The following is a 24,256-nucleotide window of genomic DNA, read 5'->3' as shown; positions in this document are numbered from 1 at the left end:
CCCCCTCCAGGCGTCATTGGCACATAATGTTCAGAAGAGCCAGGTGGATAGGCACTCAGGCTTGGAGCCAGGCTGTCTGCCTTTGAAATCGAGCTCTGCTACTTCCTAGCTGTAATCCTGGGTCAGTTGCGTCACTTATCTGTATTTCAGTTTCTTTATAGTACCTGTCACTTAAGGTTAGCAGGAGGATTAAATGACTTAATACGTATAAAGCATGTAGAACAGTGCCTGGCATCCAGTAAGAGGTACTATTTCTGTCTCAGTATGTTGCAGTCACATTTCCCTTACCTTGATGTCTTCTGTTAATGAGAGCTAGTGTCTAAAGTTACCATGTAAGGTCAAAAACTCATGGATGTGGATATATTTGTCTAGTTACCAACATTGTACTAGACTTTGTGATAATGAGTTTAACCTACTAGGCACTGAGTAAATAGTAAGGGAATTCTGAAGATCCAGGATACCTTGAGATCTTACATAACTTCAGGATTAGTAACAAATTTTAAATCAGCTGATCCCAGAGAGATGATATTCCAGTTTGTAAGAGTTCAGTTAATTTAATGAAATTCCTATTTAATTGAGTTTGTTGCTTTAAAATGAACTGTTCAAAGTGTCTCTCCTTGGGCCAGGCATGGGTCACACCTGTAATCCTAATACTTTGGGAGGCTAAGGTGGGTGGATTGCTTGAGCCCAGAAGTTTGAGACCAGCCTGGGCAATACAGTGAGACTCTGTCTCTACAAAAAATACAACAGTTATTCAGGTTTAGTGGCATGTACTTGTAGTCCCAGCTACTTGGGAGGCTGAGGTGGGAGGATTGAGCTCTGGAGGTCGAGGCTGCAGTGAGCTGTGATTGTGCCACTGCACTGCAACCTGGGCAACATAGGGAGACACTGTCTCAAAGACAAAACAAAAAACAAAGTGCCTTCTTCCCTGGAATTCTTTTTTATTTAGGAGGAGAGGGGATCAGTGAAACTTGTCATTGTATAACTTGAGGAGTTGCTTATGGTTTCAGGTTTTTTTCAATCGCTGTCTCCAGCCAGTTCCCACTATATTAATTCACTTCCCACCTTGTTCCCCCAAAGGGTTGGAGGCCAAGCCCCACCATAGCCAGCTCTGTTTGCAGGCAGTCATTTCCTACCGGGCACCCTCCTTCTTCACACTTGCTTTTTTTTTTTTTTTTGAAGCGAAGTCTTGCTGTGTCGCCCAGGCTGGAGTGCAGTGGGGCCCGATCTCAGCTCACTGCAAGCTCCACCTCCCGGGTTCACGTCATTCTCCTGCCTCAGCCTCCCGAGTAGCTGGGACCACAGGTGCCTGCCACCACGCCTGGCTAATTTTTTGTAGTTTTAGTAGAGACGGGGTTTCACTGTGTTAGCCAGGATGGTCTCGATCTCTTGACTTCGTGATCTGCCCGCCTCAGCCTCCCAGAGTGCTGGGATTACAGGCTTGAGGCACCGCGCCTGGCCCACGCTTGCTTTTTGTGAACAATTTTACCAGCTTCTATCTCCTGGGTCTCTGAACTTTGTATGAGGCATTCTCTTTACACTGGGCCACTTACTTCATTCTTTCGTTCAAGTATTTGTTGAGCTGCACCCAGATGTTGTTCTTACAATGAAGGCTAAGAAGTATCAGGTACCTGCTGAAGTGAATAAGAGGGGTGAGACTGGGGTGAGGCAGCAGTTTAGGGTGGCAAGGGAAGGTCCCTAACAGTGTTATTTAAGCCCACTTCTGGATGGATGAAAAGGAGCCAGCCCTGTGGAGAGCTGGGAAGTGTATTTTGGGCAGAGGGAGCAACAAACACAGTGACTTAGAAGCATGGAGTGCCTGACTTGTTCTGGGAGCTCTTAAAAGGTCAGTATGACAGGAGCCTCATGTGTGAAACTGGGGGAGGGAGGAGCTGCATGGCTTGGGGAGGGGGATCTGCTAGGTCACCCTACGGAGGCAAGGCTTCATCCAGCGTCCCGAGCAACCGCTGAAGGGTCTTAAGCAGAGTGCAAGAATTAGGGGGTATGTGTGTGTGTGTGTGTGTGTGTGTGTGTGTGTGTGTGTGTGTTTTAAAATTTATTTTAGAGACAGGGTCTCGCTCTGTACCCCAGGCTGGAGTGCAGTGGTGTGATTGTAGCTTGCTCAGCCTTGAACCCCTGGGCTTAAGCGATCTTCCTCCCTCAACCTCTGAGTAGCTGAGACTACATACAGGAAGGTGCCCCCAGTCTGGGCTGATGTTTATTTTTATTTTTTACTTATTTTACTTATTTATTTTTGAGGCAGAATGTCGCTCTGTGGCCCAGACTGGAGTGCAATGGCATTATCTTGGCTCACTGCACCCTCTGCCTCCTGGGTTCAAGGGATTCTCATGCCTCAGCCTCCGGAGTAGCTAGGATTACAGGCGCTTCCCACCGTGCCCAGCTAATTTTTGTATTTTTAGTAGAGACGGGGTTTCGCTGTGTTGGCCAGGCTCGTCTCGAACTCTTGACTTCAGGTGATCCACCTGCCTTGGCCTCCCAAAGTGTTGGGATTACAGGCGTGAGTCACCGTGCCCGGCCCCTACATCACTCTTTGTAGTAAAATGGTGGGGTAGATTTAAAAAATACTTCAAGATGAAACACGTACTAGAAGAAAATATGAGAGGAGTGAGTATTTTATAATCTCAGAGTGGGGAAAGTATTTCTGAGTATGTCAGAATCTAGGAGCCATAAAAGGAAATACTGATAAATTCAGCTACTTAAAAAAAAAAAAAAATTTAAAAAAGGCAGGGCACGGTGGCTCATGCCTGTAATCCCAGCACTTTGAGAGGCTGAGGTGGGAAGATCACCTGAGGTCAGGAGTTCAAGACCAGCCTGACCAACATGGAGAAACCCCGTCTCTACTAAAAATACAAAATTAGCTGGGCATTTTGGCGCATGCCTGTAATCGCAGCTACTTGGGAGGCTGAGGCAGAAGAATTGCTTGAACCTGGGAGGTGGAGGTTGCAATGAGCCGAGATCGTGCCATTGCACTCTAGCCTGGGCATTAAGAGTGAAACTCCATCTCAAAAAACAATAACAACAACAATGAAAAACCTTTGCTGTCAAAAATAACCAAAGTCAAAAGATTGACATCAAATTGGAAAAAACACCAACATCAAAAAGGACTATTTTCCTCAACATATAAAGAGCTTCCATAAATAAGTAAAGCTCAGCCTGGAAGAAAAATGAGCAGAGGATATGAGCAAACAATTCACAGACAAGGAAGTACAGATAATTCTTAAATCTGAAAGGACGCTCAGCCTTGATAATGAGAGATTAAAACAAACCAGCCTCATCACATTGCCACACTGTTTCTCACTTTTTTGGTTAACAAGGATTCACACATTTGATAATGCCTGAATGAAGCAGTGAACCAGGAATCCTGTGCATTGTTAGTGGGAGTATCGCTCGGTGTATTGTGGCAATAGCTGGCAAAATAAATACATATGCCCTTTATCCTTTAGAAATTCTTTTTTTTTTTTTTTTTTCTGAGATGGAGTCTCGCTCTTAAGTTCAGGTGGAATGCAGTGGCACGATCTCTGCTCACTGTAGCCTCCACCTCCCAGGTTCCAGTGTTTCTCCTGCCTTAGCCTCTCGAGCAGCTGGGATTACAGGCGTGTGCCACCACACCTGGTTAATTTTTGTATTTTTAGTAGAGATGGGGTTTCACCATGTTGGCCAGGCTGGTCTGGAACTCCTGACCTCAAGTGATCTGCCTGCCTCGGCCTCCCAAAGTGCTGGGAGGCGTGAGCCACCATGGCCGGCCTATCCTATAAAAGTTCTTTAAAGGGTTACTTAGATGTGTATGAATGCCCCGTGCACATGGTGACCTTTAAAGATTGGAAACAACCAGAAGGTCCATCACCAGAGGACTGGTAAAATTGTGGTACAGGCATATCATAGAACGCTGAGTGTGTATTGAAAACACACTGATTAGATACTCCATGAAGACAGTGGGGTACAGAACTCGCTGGTAGCTCCAGTTTGAATAAAGAAGAACATATACACTGCTGGGCGTGGTGGCTCACGCCTGTAATCCCAGCACTTTGGGAGGCTGAGGCAGGCCGATCACCTGAGGTCAGGAGTTCAAGACCAGCTGGCTGACATGGTGAAACCCTGTCTCTACAGAAATAACAAAAATTAGCCAAGCATGGCAGTGTGTGCCTGTAATCCCAGCTACTTGGGAGGCTGAGGCAGAAGAATTGCTTGAATCCGGAAAGCAGAGGTTGCAGTGAGTTGAGATCGTGTCATTGCACTCCAGCCTGGGTGACAGAGTGAGAGTTCGTCTCAAAAAAAAACATATACACAGAATACTTTTAACTTTTTGTTTTGAAATAATTATAGACTCACAGGAAGTTGCAAAAGTAGTACATAGAGTCCCATGAACCCTTCACCCCTGCTTCCTTCAATGGTGACATATAACTGTAGCACCCTGTCAGACAACCAGGAAATTGACATTAGTATAATACTGTTAACCAAACTACAGGCTTCAGTGGGTTTTAACCAGCACTCGTGTGTGTGTGTGTGTGTGTGTGTGTGTGTGTGTGTGTGTGTATAGTATTACGCAGTTTTATCCCATGCATAAATTCATGTAACCACTCCCACAATCAAGATACAGAATCGTTCTATAGAATATCTTTGTCGGGCCAGGCACGGTGGCTCACGCCTGTAATCCCAGCGCTTTGGGAGGCCAAGGCAGGTAGATCACAAGGTCAGGAGTTTTGAGATCTGCTTGACCAACATGGTGAAACCCCATCTCTACTAAAAATACAAAAATTAGCTGGGTGTGGTGGCGCACACCTGTAATCCTGGCTACTCGGGAGGCTGAGGCAGGATAGTCGCTTGAACCCAGGAGGTGGAGGTAGTAGTGAGCCGAGATCACGCCACTACACTCCAGCCTGGGCGACAAAGCAAGACTCCATCTCAAAAAAAAAAAAAGAAAAAAAAAAGATATATATATATATATTTGTCGGGACTTTTCTGAGACTGGTAACAGTGGTTGGTGGCCCTCCAGGAGGGCAAATGGGTGGCTAAGTGATTGGGTGGGAAGGAGACATTCCTTTTCACTGTCATGTTAAAATGGACAGTTTGGGATGTCTGTGAGAAATTCAAATGGAACTGTCAAACAGACCGGAGGGTCTGCCTTGGGATGGATGTGAGTTGTCATGGGGCCCTCGATGAGGGCATTTGACATCTATCTGGTGGAGGGAGGCCCTGTATGGGAGAGTATGGCTCCGGGAGATCTCAAGAGTGGGTCCTCAGGGCTCTCAAAGTGAGAGATCTGTGGAGATGGAGCCTCAGCCTGCAGGAGACGAGTGGCGTGTGAGGTAGGGACAAACCTAGCCAGGGCTGTGAGGTGGAAGTTGAAGGGAGGGGCCCCAAGGAGGGAGTGCTGCTGAGGCTGAGTAAGAAAAGAGACTGTTGGTTTGACTTTGTAAAATTCTTTCTTTCTTTAAAATTGAGGCTAGATTTTAACAGGATCCAAAAATAAGATGGTATATTTTTAAACATCTTTTTTTCTATTTAAAAAAAGCAGTATGGGGCTGGACAAGGGGGCTCACACCTGTAATCCCTGTGCTTTTTTTTTTTTTCCTTTGGAGACAAAGTCTTGCTCTTGTCCCCCGGGCTGGAGTGCGATGGCATGATTTCAGCTCACCGCAACCGCTGCTTGCCAGGTTCAAACGATTCTCCTACCTCGGCCTTCCGAGTAGCTGGGATTACAGGCATGTGCCACCACGCCTGGCTAATTTTTGTATTTTTAGTAGAGACAGGGTTTCACCATGTTGGCAAGCCTAGTCTCAAACTCCTGACCTCAGGTGATCTGCCCACCTCGGCCTCCCAAAGTACTGGGGTTACAGGCATGAGCCACCCCACCTGGCCAATCCCTGTGCTTTTAATCCCTGTGGAATTAACACAATTAGCTGGGCATGGTGGCACACTTGTAGTCTCAGCTACTGAAGGGGCTGATGGGGGAGGATCGCTTGAGACCAGAAGTTCGAGGTTGCAATGAGCTGTGATCACACCACTGTACTCCAGCCTGGATGACAGTAAGACCTTGTCTCAAAAAAAAAAAAAAAAAAAAATCCAAAACACAAAGGGGTATGTGTGTGGGGCAGGTTATTTCACAGGTAGAGCTAATAAATGGTGAGGAAAAAAGAAATTACAGTAGTAGTTTGGGGAAGGGGCACGAGGGAATTTTCTCTAGAGTGACAGTTAATGGTCTGTATCTTTTCTTTTTTAAGAGACAAGATCTTGTTCTGTTGCCCAAGTTGAGGTGTAGTGGCGCGGTCGGCAGCTCGCTGCAGCCTCCAACTCCTGGGCTTAATCAGTCCTCTTGCCTTAGCCTCCTGAGTAGCTAGGACTACAGGCACATACCACCACACCTGGCTTATTTTCTTTTTTGTTTTTTTGTAGAGATGGGGTCTCTCCATCTTGCCCAGGCTGTTCTCATACTCCTGGGCTCAAATGATCCTCCTGCCTTGGCCTCCCAAAGTGCTGGTCTATATCCTGATAGGGCTTTGGGTCACGTGAGTTTGTCAAAATTCACATTAAGATTTGTGTGTTTTATCTTGAAAAACAAAACTGTAAACAAATATTGATCTCTAGTTACTGAAGTGTGTGCTGAGATGTTTAGGTGTCTGCAGCTCACTTTGAAATTTATTAAAACAGTAAGATGGACTGATGAATGAACAGAAGGATGAGCCGGTAGATAAAGATGGGCAGATGTGATCGCACAAAACATTAATTGTACATTTGGGCATACAGTATTGTAATTTTTTTTTTTAACTTTACTGTGTGTTTGAGAACTTTCAAAATAAAAGTTTTTGGGGAAACTTAAAAAACGACTGAAGATGAAATCTTCTGTCATGTTATATTTCAATATTCCTGATACTATGATCCTAGATCTTTAAACATATAAAGGGGTGTATTTTGTGCATTAAAAACGTCTGTATCCATTTTCCATTTCCTTTCAATCACTTACTTGTGGTGTCAGCTCTTTGCCACATGCCTTTTGTGTATAAGGTTGAGGTTCGAGGTTCTCTAACACTTTCTGGGGCAAATAGCTTTAAGGCTATAAACTTGGCAGATATCAGTACCCAGGAGTCCATTCTTAACCAGCAGATTAACTTTCTGAGTCAACCTCAAACCAGTTCCCCACCTCGGCTAGACAGAGGCTGAGAGAAAGGCACATCATTCACTGAACAGTATGGCCATCGTCCTGGTTTCGGGCATCCTTTTCTTTGGTTCCCTCCTTCTGGCCTGACTGCTCTGGCACCCTGAAGACTACTCTGGGTTCCTCTGAGCTCTACCGTTCGAACTCTAATTAAATTGCCCTGTTTTAGCTAAAACAAACAAAATCCCGGTGGTCCCTTAAGTCATCTTTCCAAGGAAGGGCTCAGAGGATACATAAACTTTAAAAAATTTGTTTTATTTTTGTACAGAGGTAATTCATTTACGTGGCTCCAAATAAAACAAAAGTTTTGAACATATAAATTGAAAAGACCTCGCCCTACCCCTGTTCCAGCCCTCAGTCTTCCACTACTGCTGTAGTCTCCATGATTCCATCTGGAGCTATTTTATGTCCACACAAGCATATGTCAGTATATATACCTACCTGCCACTTAAAAAAAAACAAAATGGCCAGGCACGGTGGCTCACACTTGTAATGCCAGCACTTTGGGAGGCCGAGGCGGGCGGATCACTCACGAGGTCAGGAGATCGAGACCATCCTGGCTAACACAGTGAAACCCCATCTCTACTAAAAATACAAAAAATTAGCTGGGCGTGGTGGCGGGCACCTGTAGTCCCAGCTACTTGGGAGGCTGAGGCAGGAGAATGGTGTGAAGCCACGAGGCGGAGGTTGCAGTGAACAGAGATCGTGCCATTGCACTCCAGCTTGCTTGACAGAGTGAGACTCCGTCTCAAAAAACAAAACAAAACAAAACAGATCATATCATGGATACTTATATGCCTCATCTTTTTTTTTTTTTTTTTTTCCCTATAATTTCTTCAGGCATTTCGTTTTTGATAGACATTGGGTAAGTTTTTTTAAAAAATACTACTTTTGAGACAGGGTCTCACTTTCTCACCCAGGCAGGAGTGCAGTGGCCCAATCGTAGCTCATTACAGCCTTGACCTCCTGGGTTCAAGCCATCCTCCTGTCTCCATCTTCTGAGTAGCTGGGACTACAGGTACGCACCACAACACCCGTTTACTTTATTTTTATTTATTTATTCTTTTTTTTGAGACAGGGTCTCACTCTGTCACCCAGGCTGGAGTGCAGTGGCATGATTACAGCTCACTGCAACCTCGACCTCACAGGCTCCATCAGTCCTCCCACCTCAGCCTCCTGAGTAGCTAGGACTACAGGTGCATGCCACCATGCCTAGCTAATCTTTATATTTTTTGTTTATTTATTTATTTTGAGACGGAGTTTCACTCTTGTTGCCCAGGCTGGAGTGCCGTGGCACCATCTCAGCTCACCGCAACCTCCACCTCTCGAGTTCAAGCGATTCTCCTGCCCCAGCCTCCAGAGTAGCTGGGATTACAGGCATGCACCACCACACCTGGCTAATTTTGTATTTTTAGTAGGTTTCCGCATGTTGATCAGGCTGGTCTGGAACTCCTGACCTCAGGTGATCCACCCGCCTCAGTCTCCCAAAGTGCTGGGATTATAGGCATGAACCACCACGCCCCACGAACTTTTTTTGTTTTTTTGTTTTGTTTTGTTTTGTTTTGAGACGGAGAGTCACTCTTGTTGCCCAGTGGAGTGCAATGGTGCGATCTTGGCTCACTGCAACATCCGACTACCAGGTTCAAGCGATTCTCCTGCCTCAGCCTCCCAAATAACTGGGATTATAGGCACGCACCACCATGCCTGGCTAATTTTGTATTTTCAGTAGAGATGGGGTTTCTCCATGTTGGTCAGACTGGTCTCGAACTCCTGACCTCAGGTGATCCACCCACCTTGGCCTCTCAAAGTGCTGGATTACAGGTGTGAGCCACTGCTCCTGGCCTCTTTTAAAATTTTTTGTAGAGATGGGGGTCTCCCTGTGTTGCCCAGGTTGGTCTTGAACTCCTAGGCTCAAATGATCTTCCTGCCTTTGCCTCCCAAAGTGCTGGGATTACAGGTGTGAGCTACCATGAGTGGCCTGAGTTAGTTTTAAAAATCTTTTTCTTTTACAAATAGTGCTTCCTTAAATTATTTTGTACATATAAATTTTTAAAAAACATTTATACATTTAAAAAAATATATATAAATTTTAAAAAAAACCAAAACACTTCTCATAAGGACATGGGTGGACATGTCCAAGTAGATAGAAGGGCAGAATAAGCTTCCATGCCCCCTCATCCAGCTGGAACCATTATCCGTATTTTTGGCATTCTTGTTTTATTTCCACCCAGCTACCTGCCTTTTGGCTAAACTTTTAAAAGCACATCCCAGAAATAGTGTGATTTTACTCTAGTGTCATGGATTTCTTAAACTTCTTATTTTGTAATGTTTCAAACACCTACAAAGTCCAGAGACTAGTACTGAAGAATCCCCTGCACTTCTCCCGTGGTTATCAGCGTTCTGCTGTTTCCTCCCCACCTCACACCCAGCGCCCCCCCCCCGCCTTTTTTTGTTGCTGGAGTATTTTAAAGCAAGTCCCCTATGTCATATCCTTTCCCATGTAAACACTTCAGTAAAGTACCAACTTTATAGGACAAAAATATTGAGAACTGACAGTGTTTCAAAGAAGAAAGGGATTAGCACCAGTTACCAGCATTTGGGACATTCCAACCCCCATCTCACCCTTATACTTAAAAAAAAAAATGAGATTTAAAAATAAAACTGCAAATGCCAAGCAATAATGAAACTAAAAAATTTCAGCAATGTGTTTGAAACATGAGTGGAATTTCCCTTCCTGTCACCTAGGTCCAAATACATGGTTTATGTGTAAGATGTTGTCTTAACTTGAGGTGTCAGTTGTTCTCAACTGGGGCCGATTGTGCTTTCCCCACCCTGACATTTGACAATATCTGGAGACATTTTTGGTTGTGAGTGGGGTTGGGGTGAGGGGTTACAGGCATAGTGGGTAGAGGCAGAAATACTGCCAACATCCTGCAATCACAAGACAAGTACTTAGCTAGGCCAGAATGCCATGCCTGAGAAACTCGTTTGGGCCACTGGGAGATGATGTTTTCTGTCAGATCTCTTCTCTGTGGCTCTCCTTGAACTTGGGGAACTGCTCAGTGAACATTGATTAGTGGAGGTGGGGCCCAAAAGAACGATATGTGTTGACATTTGCAAGTGTTATATTGAAGGTAACATTTTAACATCCAGAACATTCCAATAGAAGTAACTTTATGTATATCATTATTTTATCTGTTGTGTCAACAATAATCATTTTGGAAGTTTGTGGGACAAAATATGTATAAGGTTTAAACTTGGCTTACAAGGAAGTCAGACTCCCTCGGAGGCAAGCGGATGTGAAACCCTTTTATTTCTGGAGAGCTTCCAGAAGCAAAACAACGCTGGAACTGTTCTAGGGACAGCTTATGCGTGCGTGTAGACAGGGGAAAAACAAAACCTGAAGCCAAAGGAGGGAAGAGGAAAGGAAGGGGAGACATGACTTTTTCCTGGAGACTGCTCAGGAGGGGTATATGAAGTCTGCCTTAAAGAATGTGAAAACTGGCTGGGCGCCGTGGCTCACACCTATAATCCCACACTTTGGGAGGCCGAGGTAGGTGGATCACTTGAGGTTAGGAGTTCGAGTCTAGCTTGACCAACAAGGTGAAATCCCGTCTCTCCTAAAAATACAGAAATTAACTAGGTGTGGTGGCAGGCGACTGTAGTCCCAGCCACTCAGGAGGCTGAGACAGGAGAATTGCTTGAACCCAGGAGGCGGAAGTTGCAGTGAGCCAAGATCACGCCACTACACTCCAGCCTGGGCAATGGAGTAAGACTCCGTCTCAAAAAAAGAATGTGAAAACGGTGTGCTTATGGTGTGCCGGACCATAGGGGGCCCACAAAGGTGACTCCCGTAGGGTCCCTGCTGTCCAGGACCCTGGAGTCAAGTCAGAAATGGACGTGTCCATAGTTGATTGTGTGAGAAGGTCTGGATTTATGGGTGTTTTGATTGGAGTCCAGGGGCCCTGGTACCTTATGTGCTTTTTTGCCTTGTTTCTTTCCAGATTGCTCATTTAGAAAGTGGATGTGTGGGATAACATGTCCAGTGTGTCCGAGGAGAGAAGAAAAAGGCAGCAGAACATTAAGGAAGGACTGCAGTTCATACAGTAAGAGCTTCAAGAGTTCTTGTGTTCTTGCCGCGTCTTAATTCTTTGATGTGGATGTATGTTTTGTGGAGGGTAAGAACTCTTTAGTCATGTTTAATAGGTCCAGTTAATTTGGGTTAGAAACTCCATATTCTAGCAATATTTTTTTCTCTCGTCCATTTGAACATTCTTGCATTCGGAAGCAAGTCTTACTGTTGCTGGCTTTTAGGGCTATAATTGTTAGTCTCCCCTAAAATGTTAGACTGAGGAATTTGAATTTGTTCTAAGAAGAGTGCTGCTGAGTGGAAAGTGACTGAAAATGAACATCTGGCGGCACAGAGGGCTTCTGTGATCAGACGTGTCTGTTCAGAAGCTCAGTGTTTAATTGGACTTCTTGAAGCATGTCAATGATGAGACAGCTGTGGTTTGGATGGACACGTCCAGGCAGAAGGGCCTTTTTGTTCCTTCCTGGGAAGGAGACATTCTCTCTATACTGCAGTAAATTGGATCAAATATTGTTAGTGGTTCTGTACTATTTTTAACCTTTTTTTTGGCATTTGAAGAATTAGGGTTTTTAAAAATAGAAGTAGGTTTTAAAGTAAAGTGTTGTACTTAAAAAATACTAAGTAATAGTTTAGTTTTTTTTGGGTTTTATTTTTTGTTTTCGTAACTGTAGTCATCTGTGAATAATGGTAGTAAAGGAGGAGGAAGTCTTTAAAATATGCCTTGAACCAGTAGCAAGCTAATGGAACCACAGATTTAAGATGACTTCTGGCTGAACAAGTCCTGATAAGGAGCTTGATAATTACAATTAATTTGTTTCTTCTTCTTAGGTCGCCGCTGTCATATCCAGGAACACAGGAGCAATATGCGGTAATGACTCCGGGCAGGTCTGCTTGAAAGCTCTGCAACTGGCTTGTAAACTGTAATTTGTAGCAGGGGTTGGTAAATGATGGCCTTGTGGGCCCAATCTGGCCTGCTGTCCTTTTTTTAATTTTATTTCATTTTTTTTTTGCAAATAAAGCTTTATTGGAACACAGCCACACTCATTTGTTTATGTATTATCTGTGGCTGTTTTTGCAACATATGGTAGTTTTGACAGAGACCATATGGCCCATGGAGCCTAAAACATGTACTGTCTGGGCATTTGCAGAAGTTTGCCAATCCCTTCTATATAGGTGTTTTTTTTTTTTTTTTTTTTTTTTTGCATACTTGCACAGTTGTCCTGTATTTTCTTTCATCTGTTAGTGTGGTTTTGAATTAATTTATCTTTTGAGCCCCTTGAAAATTATTTATCATGTCATTGAAAATAAGTGGGACAGAATTTATTGAGAAAGAGTGTGTGGAACATCTTTTTCTGTTAGGAGATGTTCTGACAGCAGCAAAGGGGAACTGGATACCAAGAGGGAAGAACTAGTGAGCTACTAGTTAGGAACAGGGAGAAAGCCCAGTTCATTGGGACTTTGACTGCAGACTCTTGTCTCTACTAACTGTTGGTTCACCTGTGTTTTTTATCCTCTGAGGGTTTTGAGGCTTCTAAATGTCACTTTCTTGCTGCCTCTCTCCCTCCTCCCCTTTTCTTCTCTCTTATTCCTTCCCTCTCTACAAACAGATTTAGAATAAAAAAGTATTACAGCCAGAAATAAACTGTAACAGTTGTTTCGTTTTGCACATGTGGAACTGGGGTTTAAAGATGCTAAGTGGCATGTCACGAGTTACACTGATTGTTAATAGTTGATCTGTCCCGTCTTTTAAATGATTTAATCAGCTTAGACAGGAATTCATAAAATGAGACAAAACAAGTTGAATATTTTTCTGATCTTGTGTTGAAAAAGGGCTTTTAAAATACGAAAATATGGCGAGGCGTGGTGGCTTATACCTGTAATCCCAGCACTTTCGGAGGCTGAAGAGGGTGGATCACTTGAGGCCAGGAGTTTGAGACTAGCCTGGGCAACATGGCAAAACCCCATCTCTACTAAAGATACAAAAATTAGCCAAGTGTGGTGGCAGGTGCCTGTAATCCCAGCTACTCAGGAGGCTGAGACACCAAGAATCATTCGAACGCAGGAAGTGAAGTTACAGTGAGTTGAGATCGTGCCACTGCACTCCAGCCTGGGTGCCAGAGTGAGACTCAGAACTAAACTAAAGCATGATAGAAATAATGAAGGAAAATGACAAACTTTTGTACATGCTAAAAGAATATATGTACTTACTTGATAAGAAAAAAGTTTAACATCCCCCTCCCCCCAAATCAGTAAATGACATGAGCAATTTACAGAAAAAGAAATACAAGGGGTCCATAAAAATGTGGAATAGTTCAATTTCACTGGTAAAGACATGCAAATACAAAGAGGATACCATTAAAAAAAAAAACACATAAAAACACAAAATAATACCATTTTCCACCTAGAAATTGGTAGATTTTACATACATGTGCATGTGTAACCACACGTGTACACATGCACACACACTACCCAGGTGGGTGGATCATGAGGTCAGGAGTTCGAGACCAGCCTGACCAATATGGAGTGTAAAGAAAACCACTAGAACCATTTTTCATCGTGGCCTTTTTCGAAGGCAGTTTGGAAACACTGCTCAAAAGCCTTAAGCTATTCACTCTCTTTGACCTGGGGCTTCCACTTCGTTTCTCTAGTAGGAACAGAATTGGAGATGTGAACAAATATTTATAGGGTACTTTTGCTGTTTCTTAATGGTGAGAAATTGAATTTCCCCTTGAAAAAGCAAGCAAGATACAATACCTAGCTGAGATAGCAGTGACTCGGGCATCTCACAATTTCTTAGAGCAATGCTGCTGTTCTGTCACATTGTTTCCTGTGAAGTTTTAGGTATAAAAATTAAAAATTACTTATGCCTTATCTTGTTTGATGGAAGACTTCAAGTGGTAACTTTCTCTTTTTTAGGTATATTTGCATGCTCTTGTGAGAAATCTTTTTAATGAAGGAAATGACGTTTATCGGGAACGTGATTGGAACAACTCAATAAGCCAGTACACGGAAGCTTTGAATATAGCTGATTATGCAAAATCTGAAGAAATTTTAATCCCCAAAGACATAATTGAAAAACTATATATAAATCGTATTGCCTGCTATTCTAATATGGTGAGTTGTAATTTTTTTTCTTTTTTGAGACGGAGTCTCGCTCTGTCGCCCAGGCTGGAGTGCAGTGGCGCGATCTCGGCTCACTGCAAGCTCCGCCTCCCAGGTTCACACCATTCTCCTGCCTCAGCCTCCTGAGTAGCTGGGACTACAGGCGCCCTTCACTGCGCCCGGCTAATTTTTTGTATTTTTAGTAGAGATGGGGTTTCACCGTGGTCTCGATCTCCTGACCTTGTGATCCGCTCGCCTCGGCCTCCCAAAGTGCTGGGATTACAGGCGTGAGCCACCGCGCCCGGCGGAGTTGTAATTTTTAAAGTGATGTTTCTAGAGTGAAAAGAATTTTTTCAATGACTTAGTACATTAATAAAAAGTCAATTTCTTTTTTTTTTTTTTTTTTTTGAGACAGAGTCTCGCTCAGTCACCCAGGCTGGAGTGCAGTGGTGTGATCTCGGCTCACTGCAACCTCCACCTCCTGGGTTCAAGCACTTCTCTGCCTCAGCCTCCTGAGTAGCTGGGATTATAAGTGCCCGCCACCATGCCCAGCTAATTTTTGTATTTTTATTAGAGACAGGGTTTCACCATGTTGGCCAGGCTGGTCTTGAACTCCTGACCTTGTGATCCACCCGCCTCGGCCTCCCAAAGTGTTGGGATTACAGGTGTGAGCCACTGCAACCGGCCCAATAAAAAGTCAGTTCCTTAAACTAAGTTTTTAAGAAAGTCGTATTACCTGCTTTTGGAGTGACGTGAGGCTTTTAAAAGTTAGCTTTGGATTGGCTGGGTGCGGTAGCTCACGCCTGTAATCCCAGCACTTTGGGAGGCCAAGGTGGGTAGATCATGAGGTCAGGAGTTCGAGACCAGCCCGGCCAATATGGTGAAACCCCGTCTCTACTAAAAATACGAAAATCAGCTGGGCACAGTGGCACGTGCCTGTAGTCCCAGCTACTCAGGAGGCTGAGGCAGGAGAATCACTTGAACCCGTGAGGTGGAGGTTGCAGTGAGCCGAGATTGCACCACTGCACTCCAGCCTGGGCGACAGAGCAAGACTTCATCTCAAAAAATAAAGTAAAATAAAAAAATAAAAATTAGTTTTGGACAAAAAGTTAGGGATTTAAGAAATAATTTGTTTCTTAGTTACTGGTCCTTGACAATTCCCATTTGCGTATGGCTTTTGAGGGTGTGTCTGTTTATAAAAAAGTCATCCTGGGAAGATACAGGTCTTCACAGGTCAATGTGTCTTTCAGGTATCCGTGTTCACATTTAACATCTTAGTCAAGATCCAGTAGATGTTATAAAACACTCTTTGTAAAAAAACACTCTTACGAGTGTTTTTTGTTCTTAGTCACGAAATAGTAATTAGTCTTCACAGGAATTCACACTAGCTTTTCACATTTTTAAGCTTAAAAAGCTTTTGAAGTGCTTTTTTTTTTCTTTTCTTTTTTTTTCCTTTTAAAACTTTTTTTTTTTTTTTTTTGAGACAGACTTTCACTCTTGTTGCCCAGGCTGGAGTACAGTGGCACAATCTTGGCTCACGGTAACCTCCGCCTTCTGGGTTCAAGTGATTCTCCTGCCTCAGCCTCCCGAGTAGCTGAGATTACAGGCATGCACCACCACGCCCGGCTAATTTTGTATTTTTAGTAGAGACGGAGGTTCTCCATGTTGGTCAGGCTAGTCTCGAACTCCTGACCTCAGGTAATCTGCCTGTCTCAGCCTCCCACAAGTGCTGGGATTACAGGCTTGAACCACCATGCCCAGACACCTTTTTAAAATTTTTGAGATGGAGTCTCACTCTGTTGCCCAGGCTGGAATACAGTGGCACAATCTTGGCTTACTCTATCCTCCACCTCCCGGGCTCAGGTAATTTTCCTGCTTCAGCCTCCCAAGTAGCTGGGATTACAGATGCCCACCACCTTGCCTGGCTAATTTTCGTATTTTTAGTAGAGATGGGGTTTCACCATGTTGGCTAGGCTGGTGTTGAACTCCTGACCTCAGGTGATCCACCCACTTCTGCCTCCCAGAGTGCTGAGACTATAGCCATGAGCCACTGTGCCCAGCCCAAAGTGCTTTTAATTTTCACTGTGGACATTCAGTAAAATATAACCCTGAATTTAAGAAAAATATCCAGCCGGGCGCGGTGGCTCACGCCTGTAATCCCAGCACTCTGGGAGGCCGAGGTGGGTGGATCACGAGGTCAGGAGATCAAGACCATCCTGGCTAATACAGTGAAACCCTGTCTCTACTAAAAATACAAAAAATTAGCCGGGCATGGTGGTGGGCGCCTGTAGTCCCAGCTACTCGGGAGGCTGAGGCAGGAGAATGGTAGGAATCCGGGAGGCGGAGCTTGCAGTGAGCCGAGAGCCCGCCACTGCACTCCAGCCTGGGTGACAAAGTGAGACTCCATCTCAAAAAAAAAAAAAAGGACAAATATCATGTTGTCACCTAGCTCTTTGTTAAAGAGCATTCATTGTTTATTTTGTTTTTAGTAATATATTCCTCATCAGTTAGCTGTTTGGAGTTACGTTTCTCTTTGACATCTTAATGTGCTCCAGAAAAGGGTAACTACAGAGTTGAGAATAGAAGAGGGACACCTGGGGACATCAGTTAGGTCTGGAAAGCTTTATTTCTTGAAGATCTGGGGACTTTCTGGCCAAATATTAGCATTTGTCTGACCTGGATGGTGGGTATATGGGTATTCATGATATTCTTTTCTACTTTTGTGTATTTGAAATTTCATAAAATAATTTTAAAAATACAAGTAATACTGCTAACTTGGAGTTTAGAGGGAGGGTGATAGGAAGGGGTATTAATTTGTTTACATTCCAGGAAGTCTTCAGTGCAAGAAATGAATTGTTTGATTGCTGACTTTATTCTTTGGTCTTACACCCCAGGGTTTCCATGATAAAGTTTTGGAGGACTGCAATATAGTACTCAGTTTTAATGCCAGTAACTGCAAAGCTCTGTATCGGAAATCTAAGGCTTTAAGTGATTTAGGAAGATACAAAAAGGCTTATGATGCTGTAGCAAAGTGCTCCTTAGCAGTGCCTCAGGTATGGAATTTATAGTTTATTTGTTTACATCATAACCATTTACATCATAATAAATGGCATTTAAAGAGTTATATTTTCCAGGCATCCATCAACCTGCTTCAGTTGGGTATAATTGCTAATGAAGCAGGTGTCTTGATGGGAAACTTCACTGTTTTGTCTATTCTTCTTGACAGTTAGGAAATATAACCCTTTGTGAATTATATATACTTATTTTTTTCAGGATGAGCATGTAATAAAACTAACTCAAGAACTAGCTCAGAAATTGGGATTTAAAATAAGAAAAGCATATGTCAGAGCTGAGGTAAGCCAGTGTTCTCTCCATAAGGTGTTTTCATTTTGTTTTATAACTTGGAGTCAGTTCTGTTTTTAAATTAGTGTCTTTATTTTATTTCAGCTCTCATTAAAATCAGTTCCTGGGGATGGGGCTACCAAGGTAAAGTTATTTTTTCTGTCAAAATTATAATTTGTTTTTTAAAGGGAAGGATGGGAGCAATTCTGCTTTTAGTATTTTTGGTGTGTGTTTATTTTGGGAACCTTTTTAATTCTTCAAACATGAAATTGGCCATAGCTTCCTGTCACTTCATTTATTTATTTTTTTGAGACAGAGTCTTGCTCTGTTGCCCAGGCTGGAGTGCAGTGTCCTGATCTTGGCTCACTGCAAGCTCCACCTCCTTGGGCTCAAGTGATCCTTCCACCTCAGCCTCCCGAGTAGCTGGGACCACAGGCACATACCACCATGCCTGGCAAATTTTTGTATTTTTTGTAGCGATGGGGTTTCACCATATTGCCCAGGCTGGCCTCAAACTCCTGAGCTCAAGTATTCCTCCTGCCTTGGCCTCCCGAAATGCTGGGATTACAGGCGTGAGCCACCTCTTCTGGCCACTTGCAGTCACTTTACAAAAGAACATCTCCAACTCAAGTAATATATTTTAGCTGTAACCAGCATTTCCTGAATGCTCCAGTGGGGCATTTTATAGGATGTTAATAGATGTTAGGTTTCAGTGCGATAAGAGTGGTCCAGGGCCAAATACTAGTTTTGGGAGTCATTTGTGATAAAATTAACAAAGGTTTTTGTGGGTTTTTGTTTTTGTTTCTCTTTTGTTTTTAATTTTAAAGTAAGTCTTTTTGGGGCTATTAGGATGCTAATGGCTATTGTGAGTTGGACAGTGAATGGTGGCCAAATTAGTCCCTGGTATTTTGCTGAATAGCCTTTGAGAAATGCTGGTCCACAAGAAATAAGTGGCAGCACTGCTAGACCAGCACCTCATCTAACACCACGTATATACAGGTTTGTGTGTTCCATTCATTTCTTGGATCTTAATTGGGAGTTGAATTTCTGTGGAAACATGCATTGCTCTCAGGGTGAGTTCTTTTTCTTTTTTTTCTTTTTTTTTCCGAGACACAGTCTTGCTCTGTCACCTAGGCTGGAGTGCAGTGGCGCTATCTCAGCTCACTGCAGCCTCCAACTCCCAGGTTCAAGCAGTTCTCCTGCCTCAGCCTCCTGAGTAGCTGGGATTGCAGACACCCGCCACCACACCTGGCTAATTTTTGTAATTTTAGTAGAGACGGGGTTTCACCATGTTGGCCAGGCTGGTCTCAAACTCCTGATCTCGTGATCTGCCTGTGTGGGCCTCCCCAGGTGCTGGGATTCCAGGCGTGAGCCACTGTGCCCGGCTTAGGGTGAGTTTTACCAATTGTTTTATGCCTTAGAGTCCTGAAAATATTATGACCTCTTGTTTTGTTTAATTTCTAGGCTTTGAACCATTCTGTGGAAGATATTGAGCCAGGTATGTTTTCACATATCATCTTAACAATTTGAAGAGTGCCAGCTTTGTACCTGATGTCTTTGTGTGTGATGTATTGTTGTCAAATAATATTGCTGTGTGGTTATATTCATATTAATGTATTAATATTAAAGTGAGAATGATTTCCAACACTCCCTTTATGCCTTTGGATGTGCCAGTGAGTGACTGATAAGCGTTGGATGTTAGTAAGCAACCACTGACACCCCCGGTGGCCTTGCTGCTGTCTGACAGCTGTGCCCAAAAAGAGGTACAGGCATTTTGTGAAAGAAGGATAAGTTTTCACAAGTGACTGTATCTATTTGGGATTGCTTTAGTATACTGTCAGTTTTATTATTTTTATAATTGCCTTCATATTTTCATCTTCATATCTCTACTATTGGGGATTAATGCTATTATTATGTAAGTACAATGAAAGTGACTGAGTACATTTCCATCTGTGTTACAGATTTATTAACTCCAAGGCAAGAAGCAGTTCCTGTTGTCTCTTTACCCGCACCCAGTTTCTCTCATGAAGTTGGAAGTGAGCTGGCCTCAGTTCCTGTTATGCCCTTAACTTCTATTCTGCCACTGCAAGTGGAAGAGAGCACTCTGCCATCTGCAGTGCTGGCAAATGGAGGAAAGATGCCCTTCACTATGCCGGAAGCTTTTCTAGATGATGGAGATATGGTCCTTGGAGATGAACTAGATGACCTCCTTGATTCTGCACCTGAAACTAATGAAACTGTTATGGTAAGTTTCAGTGTTACTCAAGTTTCTTCCGAAGACAGGGTTGACTTTTTTAAAATTGTAATATAACTTGATAGACTTTTTCAGTATTGCATATAGGCTGAATTTGGGGTTTGTTCTATGAAAGTTACTTTTATTCTTGTCTAATGGAACTGGTTAATTTGATCATTTTGAAGTAAAAGAAATAATGCTATCTAGTAATTAGCCAATTTTTTTCCAATTCATATTGGGATCACATATTATAGAAAGGGCAAATAAAACATTCTGATAAATAATAGGCATTTTGTATTTAAGAAAAAATGAATTATATAGATTAAGGACTTCTTATTCTTTTTATTTATTTATTTATTTTTTTGAGACGGAGTCTCGCTCTGTTGCCCAGGCTGGAGTGCAATGGTGCAATCTCGTCTCACTGCAAGCTCCACCTCCTGGGTTCACACCATTCTCCTGCCTCAGCTTCCTGAGTAGCTGGGACTACAGGCACCCGCCACCACGCCCGGCTAATTTTTTTGTATTTTTAGTAGAGATGGGGTTTCACCGTGTTAGCCAGAATGGTCTTGATCTCCTGACCTTGTGATCCACCCACCTCGGGCTCCCTAAGTGCTGGGATTACAGGTGTGAGCCACCGCGCCTGGCCTCAGGACTTCTTATTCTTAAAGAAAATACTCTAGCAACCACATATTTTAAAGCAGGGTTCAGCCAACTATAGCCCACAGGCTCAATCTGGCCTATTACCTGTTTTTGTGTGGCTTGCAAACTAAGAATATTTTTTATAATTCTTAAATGGTTGAGAGAAGAACAAAAAAAGAGAATAATATTTTGTGACGTGGAAATTATTTGAAACTAGCCTGGGTAACCATAGCAAGGCCACGTCTCTACAAAAAATTAAAAACAGCCTGGCATGGTGGTGCGTGCCTATGGTCCCACTGCTTGGAAGGCTGAGAGGAGAGGATCACTTGCACCCAGGATGTTTAGGCTGTAGTGAGCACTGATTGTGCCATCCACTCTAGCCTGGGCAACACAGTGAGACCCTGTCTCAGTCAGTCAATAAAATTACATGACATTCCAATTTCAGGGTCCATAAGTAAAGTTTTACTGTAACACATCAGTGACTACTCATTTTATGTGCTGTCTGTGGCTGCTTTTGCACTGCAACAGCATAGTTGAGTCCTTGCAAGAGGGACCATGTGGCCTACAGAGCCTAAAATACTTAGTATCCATCCCTGTATAGAAAGACTTTTTTGCTGGGTGCAGTGGTGCATGCCTGTAATCACAGCACTTTGGGAGGCTGAGGCGGGCAGATCACCAGGAGTTTGAGAACAGCCTGGCCAACATGGCAAAACTCTACCTCCACCAAAAATTATAGAAATTAGCTGGGCATGGTGGTGCACATCTGTAATCCCAGCTACTTGGGTGGTTGAGGCAAGAGAATCACTTGAGCCCGGGAGGTGGAGGTTGCAGTGAGCCAAGATCGCACCGCTGCACTCCACCCTGGGTGACAGAGCAAGACTCTCTCAAAAAAAAAAAAAAAAAGACTTTTCTGACCCCTTCTATAAAGTATAATAATTTAGTAGCAGCAGTGGTAGGATGATAGTGATGAGAGGGAGACATTCCAAGCTGGTTTCCAGGGCTGGTGAAATAGATGGTGTCAGTGTGCAAAAGGCTGACAGAGCTGGGTTTGATTCTTACCAGCTCTGCGATACTGGGCAAGTTACTTCACCATAGTACATCATTTCCCTCATCTGTATGATGGTTATCACAGTAGGATGTATCTGAGAGAGCTGTTTTAAGAACCAAATAGATAGCCTATGATACCATAATGTAAGGTGCGTGGAAGCTGTCAGTGAGTTGCAGCTTTGATGGGGCCTGGGGAGGTTAGAGTTGTATGTTCTTGTCCAGTTGTAAGTTCACACCTCCAGAGAGGTTGTCCCAATCTTCATGGGCTTCTCCAGCTCCCGCCTCTGGATCACCTGTCCTCCTGCTGCACCACATATATCCCACAATTCCTCTTTAATGATGCAAATTTTTTTTTTTTTTGAGATGGAGTCTCACTCTGTCGCTCAGGCTGGAGTGCAGTGGCGCGATCTTGGCTTACTGCAACCTCCACCTCCCAGGTTCAAGCAATTACCTGCCTCAGCCTCCCGAGCAGCTGAGATTACAGGCGGCCGCTACCACGCCCGGCTAATTTTTTGTGTATTTTTAGTAGAGATGGGGTTTCACTATCTTGGCCAGGTTGGTCTTGAACTCCTGACCTCGTGATCCACCCACCTCGGCCTCCCAAAGTGCTGGGATTACAGGTGTGAGCCATCATGCCCAACCTCATATGATGCAAATTCTTATGAGCCCTATAGTCAGGTAAGGGTAGGGAAGCATAGGGAAGTTTTGCAGATGAAACATGAATGTAACATTTGAATTAAAATGTTAGACATCTGGCCTGGTGCAGTGGCTCATGCTTGTAATCCCAGCACTTTGGGAGTCCAAGGTGGGTGAATCACTTGAGGTCGGGAGTTTGAGACCAGCCTGGCCAACATGGCGAAACCCTGTCTCTATTAAAAATACAAAAATGAGCCGGGCGTGGTGGCACATGCCTGTAATCCCAGCTAGCTACACAGGAGGCTGAGGCAGGAGAATCGCTTGAACTGGGAAGGCAGAGGTTGCAGTGAGCCGAGGTTGTGCCACTGTACTCCAGCCTGGGTGACAGAGTGAGCCTGTGTCTCAAAAAAAAAAGTTAGATATCCCACCTTGATTGTTTTTAAAAATTGTTCTTGAAAAGAAGTTCTGTAGGTAAAATAGTTTTAAACGAATCTTGATTCTGATTTAAACTTTGTTTTTCTTGGAGATGGAGTCTTGCTCGGTTGCCCAGGCTGTAGTGCAGTTGTATGATCTTGGCTCACTGCAAGCTCCGCCTCCTGGGTTCAAACAATTCTCCTGCCTCAGCCTCCCAAGTAGCTGGGACTACAGGCACACGCTGCCATGCACAGCCAACTTTTTGTATTTTAGTAGAGATGGGGTTTCACCGTGTTGCCCAGGCTGGTCTCGAACTCCTGAGCTCAGGCAATCCTCCTGCCTTGGCCTCCCAAAGTGTTAGGATTAAAGGCTACCGTGCCTGGCCTAAACATGATCTCCCAGTGTAATAATGCTTTTATTTGCTGGTGTTGAAAGTAGTTCAGTCAAACCCATGACAGCTTCATGAATTTTAATCACATCTTTTTTTCTTCCACAGCCATCAGCTTTAGTCAGAGGACCCCTTCAGACTGCCAGTGTCTCTCCTAGCATGCCCTTTTCGGCATCTCTGTTAGGAACCTTACCCATTGGTGCGAGGTATGCTCCTCCACCCTCCTTCTCAGAATTTTATCCACCTTTGACTTCATCCTTAGAAGATTTTTGTTCTTCTTTAAATTCATTTTCAATGAGTGAATCCAAACGAGGTAAGAACCAAATGTAAATTGTAAATAATTGCAGTTAATTTTCTCAAAATGAAAATGTTTGTTTGGCCATTATTTAACTGACTCTAGGTAGCAGATACATGAATTATTTTCATTGTAGCTAAAAATAGAAAGACTAAGCCTTCAGTTTTGAATTTACCTTGACTTAGCTATGCCATTCTGGAGACCCAGGAGCAAAGGCATGAGAAGAGAAATGTGTGTGGCACTGGTGTTTCTGTAGGATAGTTTGTTAAGCTGGGAGTGTATTGTTTTGGGGGTGAAATGACTATTAGTGTATTCTCCCATAAAGGTGTATCTCATCTTAAAGGGTCTTAGAGACAGGCTATGCCATTAAATTCTGATCTAGGCAAACACTAATTTAAGATCAGTGTTTAGAATGATAGCAGTTAGATGTGTCTGTTTTAGGTTTCATCTGTGGAGCTCAGCAAACCGTGGCTGCTGCTTTAACTTTCCAGGAGATTGCTGAGCTTGGGGTCTGACTCCTGTTTCTGTCATCCTAGGTTTAACATATATACAAACAATCACTAGAAAAATATTTTTTTGAAGGCATTGTTACATGGCTAAAACGGCAAAAATCTTACATAATTGATTTAAAGATTTACAATGGAAGAAATTAAAATATATGGGAGACAGAAGGGCAGAGAGAAAATAATTGAGTGCTAGACTAAGAAAAAGAAAGCAGGCCAGGCGCGGTGGCTCACACCTGTAATCCCAGCACTTTGGGAGGCCGAGGCAGGAGGATCCCTTGAGCTCAGGGGTTTGAGACCAGCCTGAGGAGTTTGAGACCAGTCTGGGCAACATGGTGAAACCCTGTCTCTACAAAAAATATAAAAATTAGCTGGATGTGGTATGTGCCGGTG

The 24,256-nt window shown here is 43.5% G+C and overlaps 1 protein-coding gene across 8 annotated transcripts in view; it reads left to right on the top strand.

The window, feature by feature from the left end:
- ZC3H7A (zinc finger CCCH-type containing 7A) overlaps positions 1-24,256 on the top strand; it is a 47,427-nt gene that overhangs the window by 4,522 nt on the left and 18,649 nt on the right. Inside the window, exons 1-10 of one of the 8 annotated variants that reach the window (XM_015125599.3) lie at positions 10,543-10,727; positions 11,179-11,280; positions 12,093-12,132; positions 14,181-14,378; positions 17,261-17,419; positions 17,640-17,720; positions 17,814-17,852; positions 19,173-19,206; positions 19,670-19,953; positions 23,174-23,378. In XM_015125599.3, coding sequence (XP_014981085.2) covers positions 11,213-11,280; positions 12,093-12,132; positions 14,181-14,378; positions 17,261-17,419; positions 17,640-17,720; positions 17,814-17,852; positions 19,173-19,206; positions 19,670-19,953; positions 23,174-23,378 — 1,108 coding nt within the window. In that variant the 5' untranslated portion in view covers positions 10,543-10,727; positions 11,179-11,212. 8 annotated transcript variants of the gene reach the window in all.

This window comes from Macaca mulatta, chromosome 20, assembly GCF_049350105.2.
Source record: "Macaca mulatta isolate MMU2019108-1 chromosome 20, T2T-MMU8v2.0, whole genome shotgun sequence".
Taxonomy (NCBI): domain Eukaryota; kingdom Metazoa; phylum Chordata; class Mammalia; order Primates; family Cercopithecidae; genus Macaca; species Macaca mulatta.
Note: the sequence above shows the minus strand (reverse complement) of the source record. Positions and strands in the feature narration are given on the sequence as shown.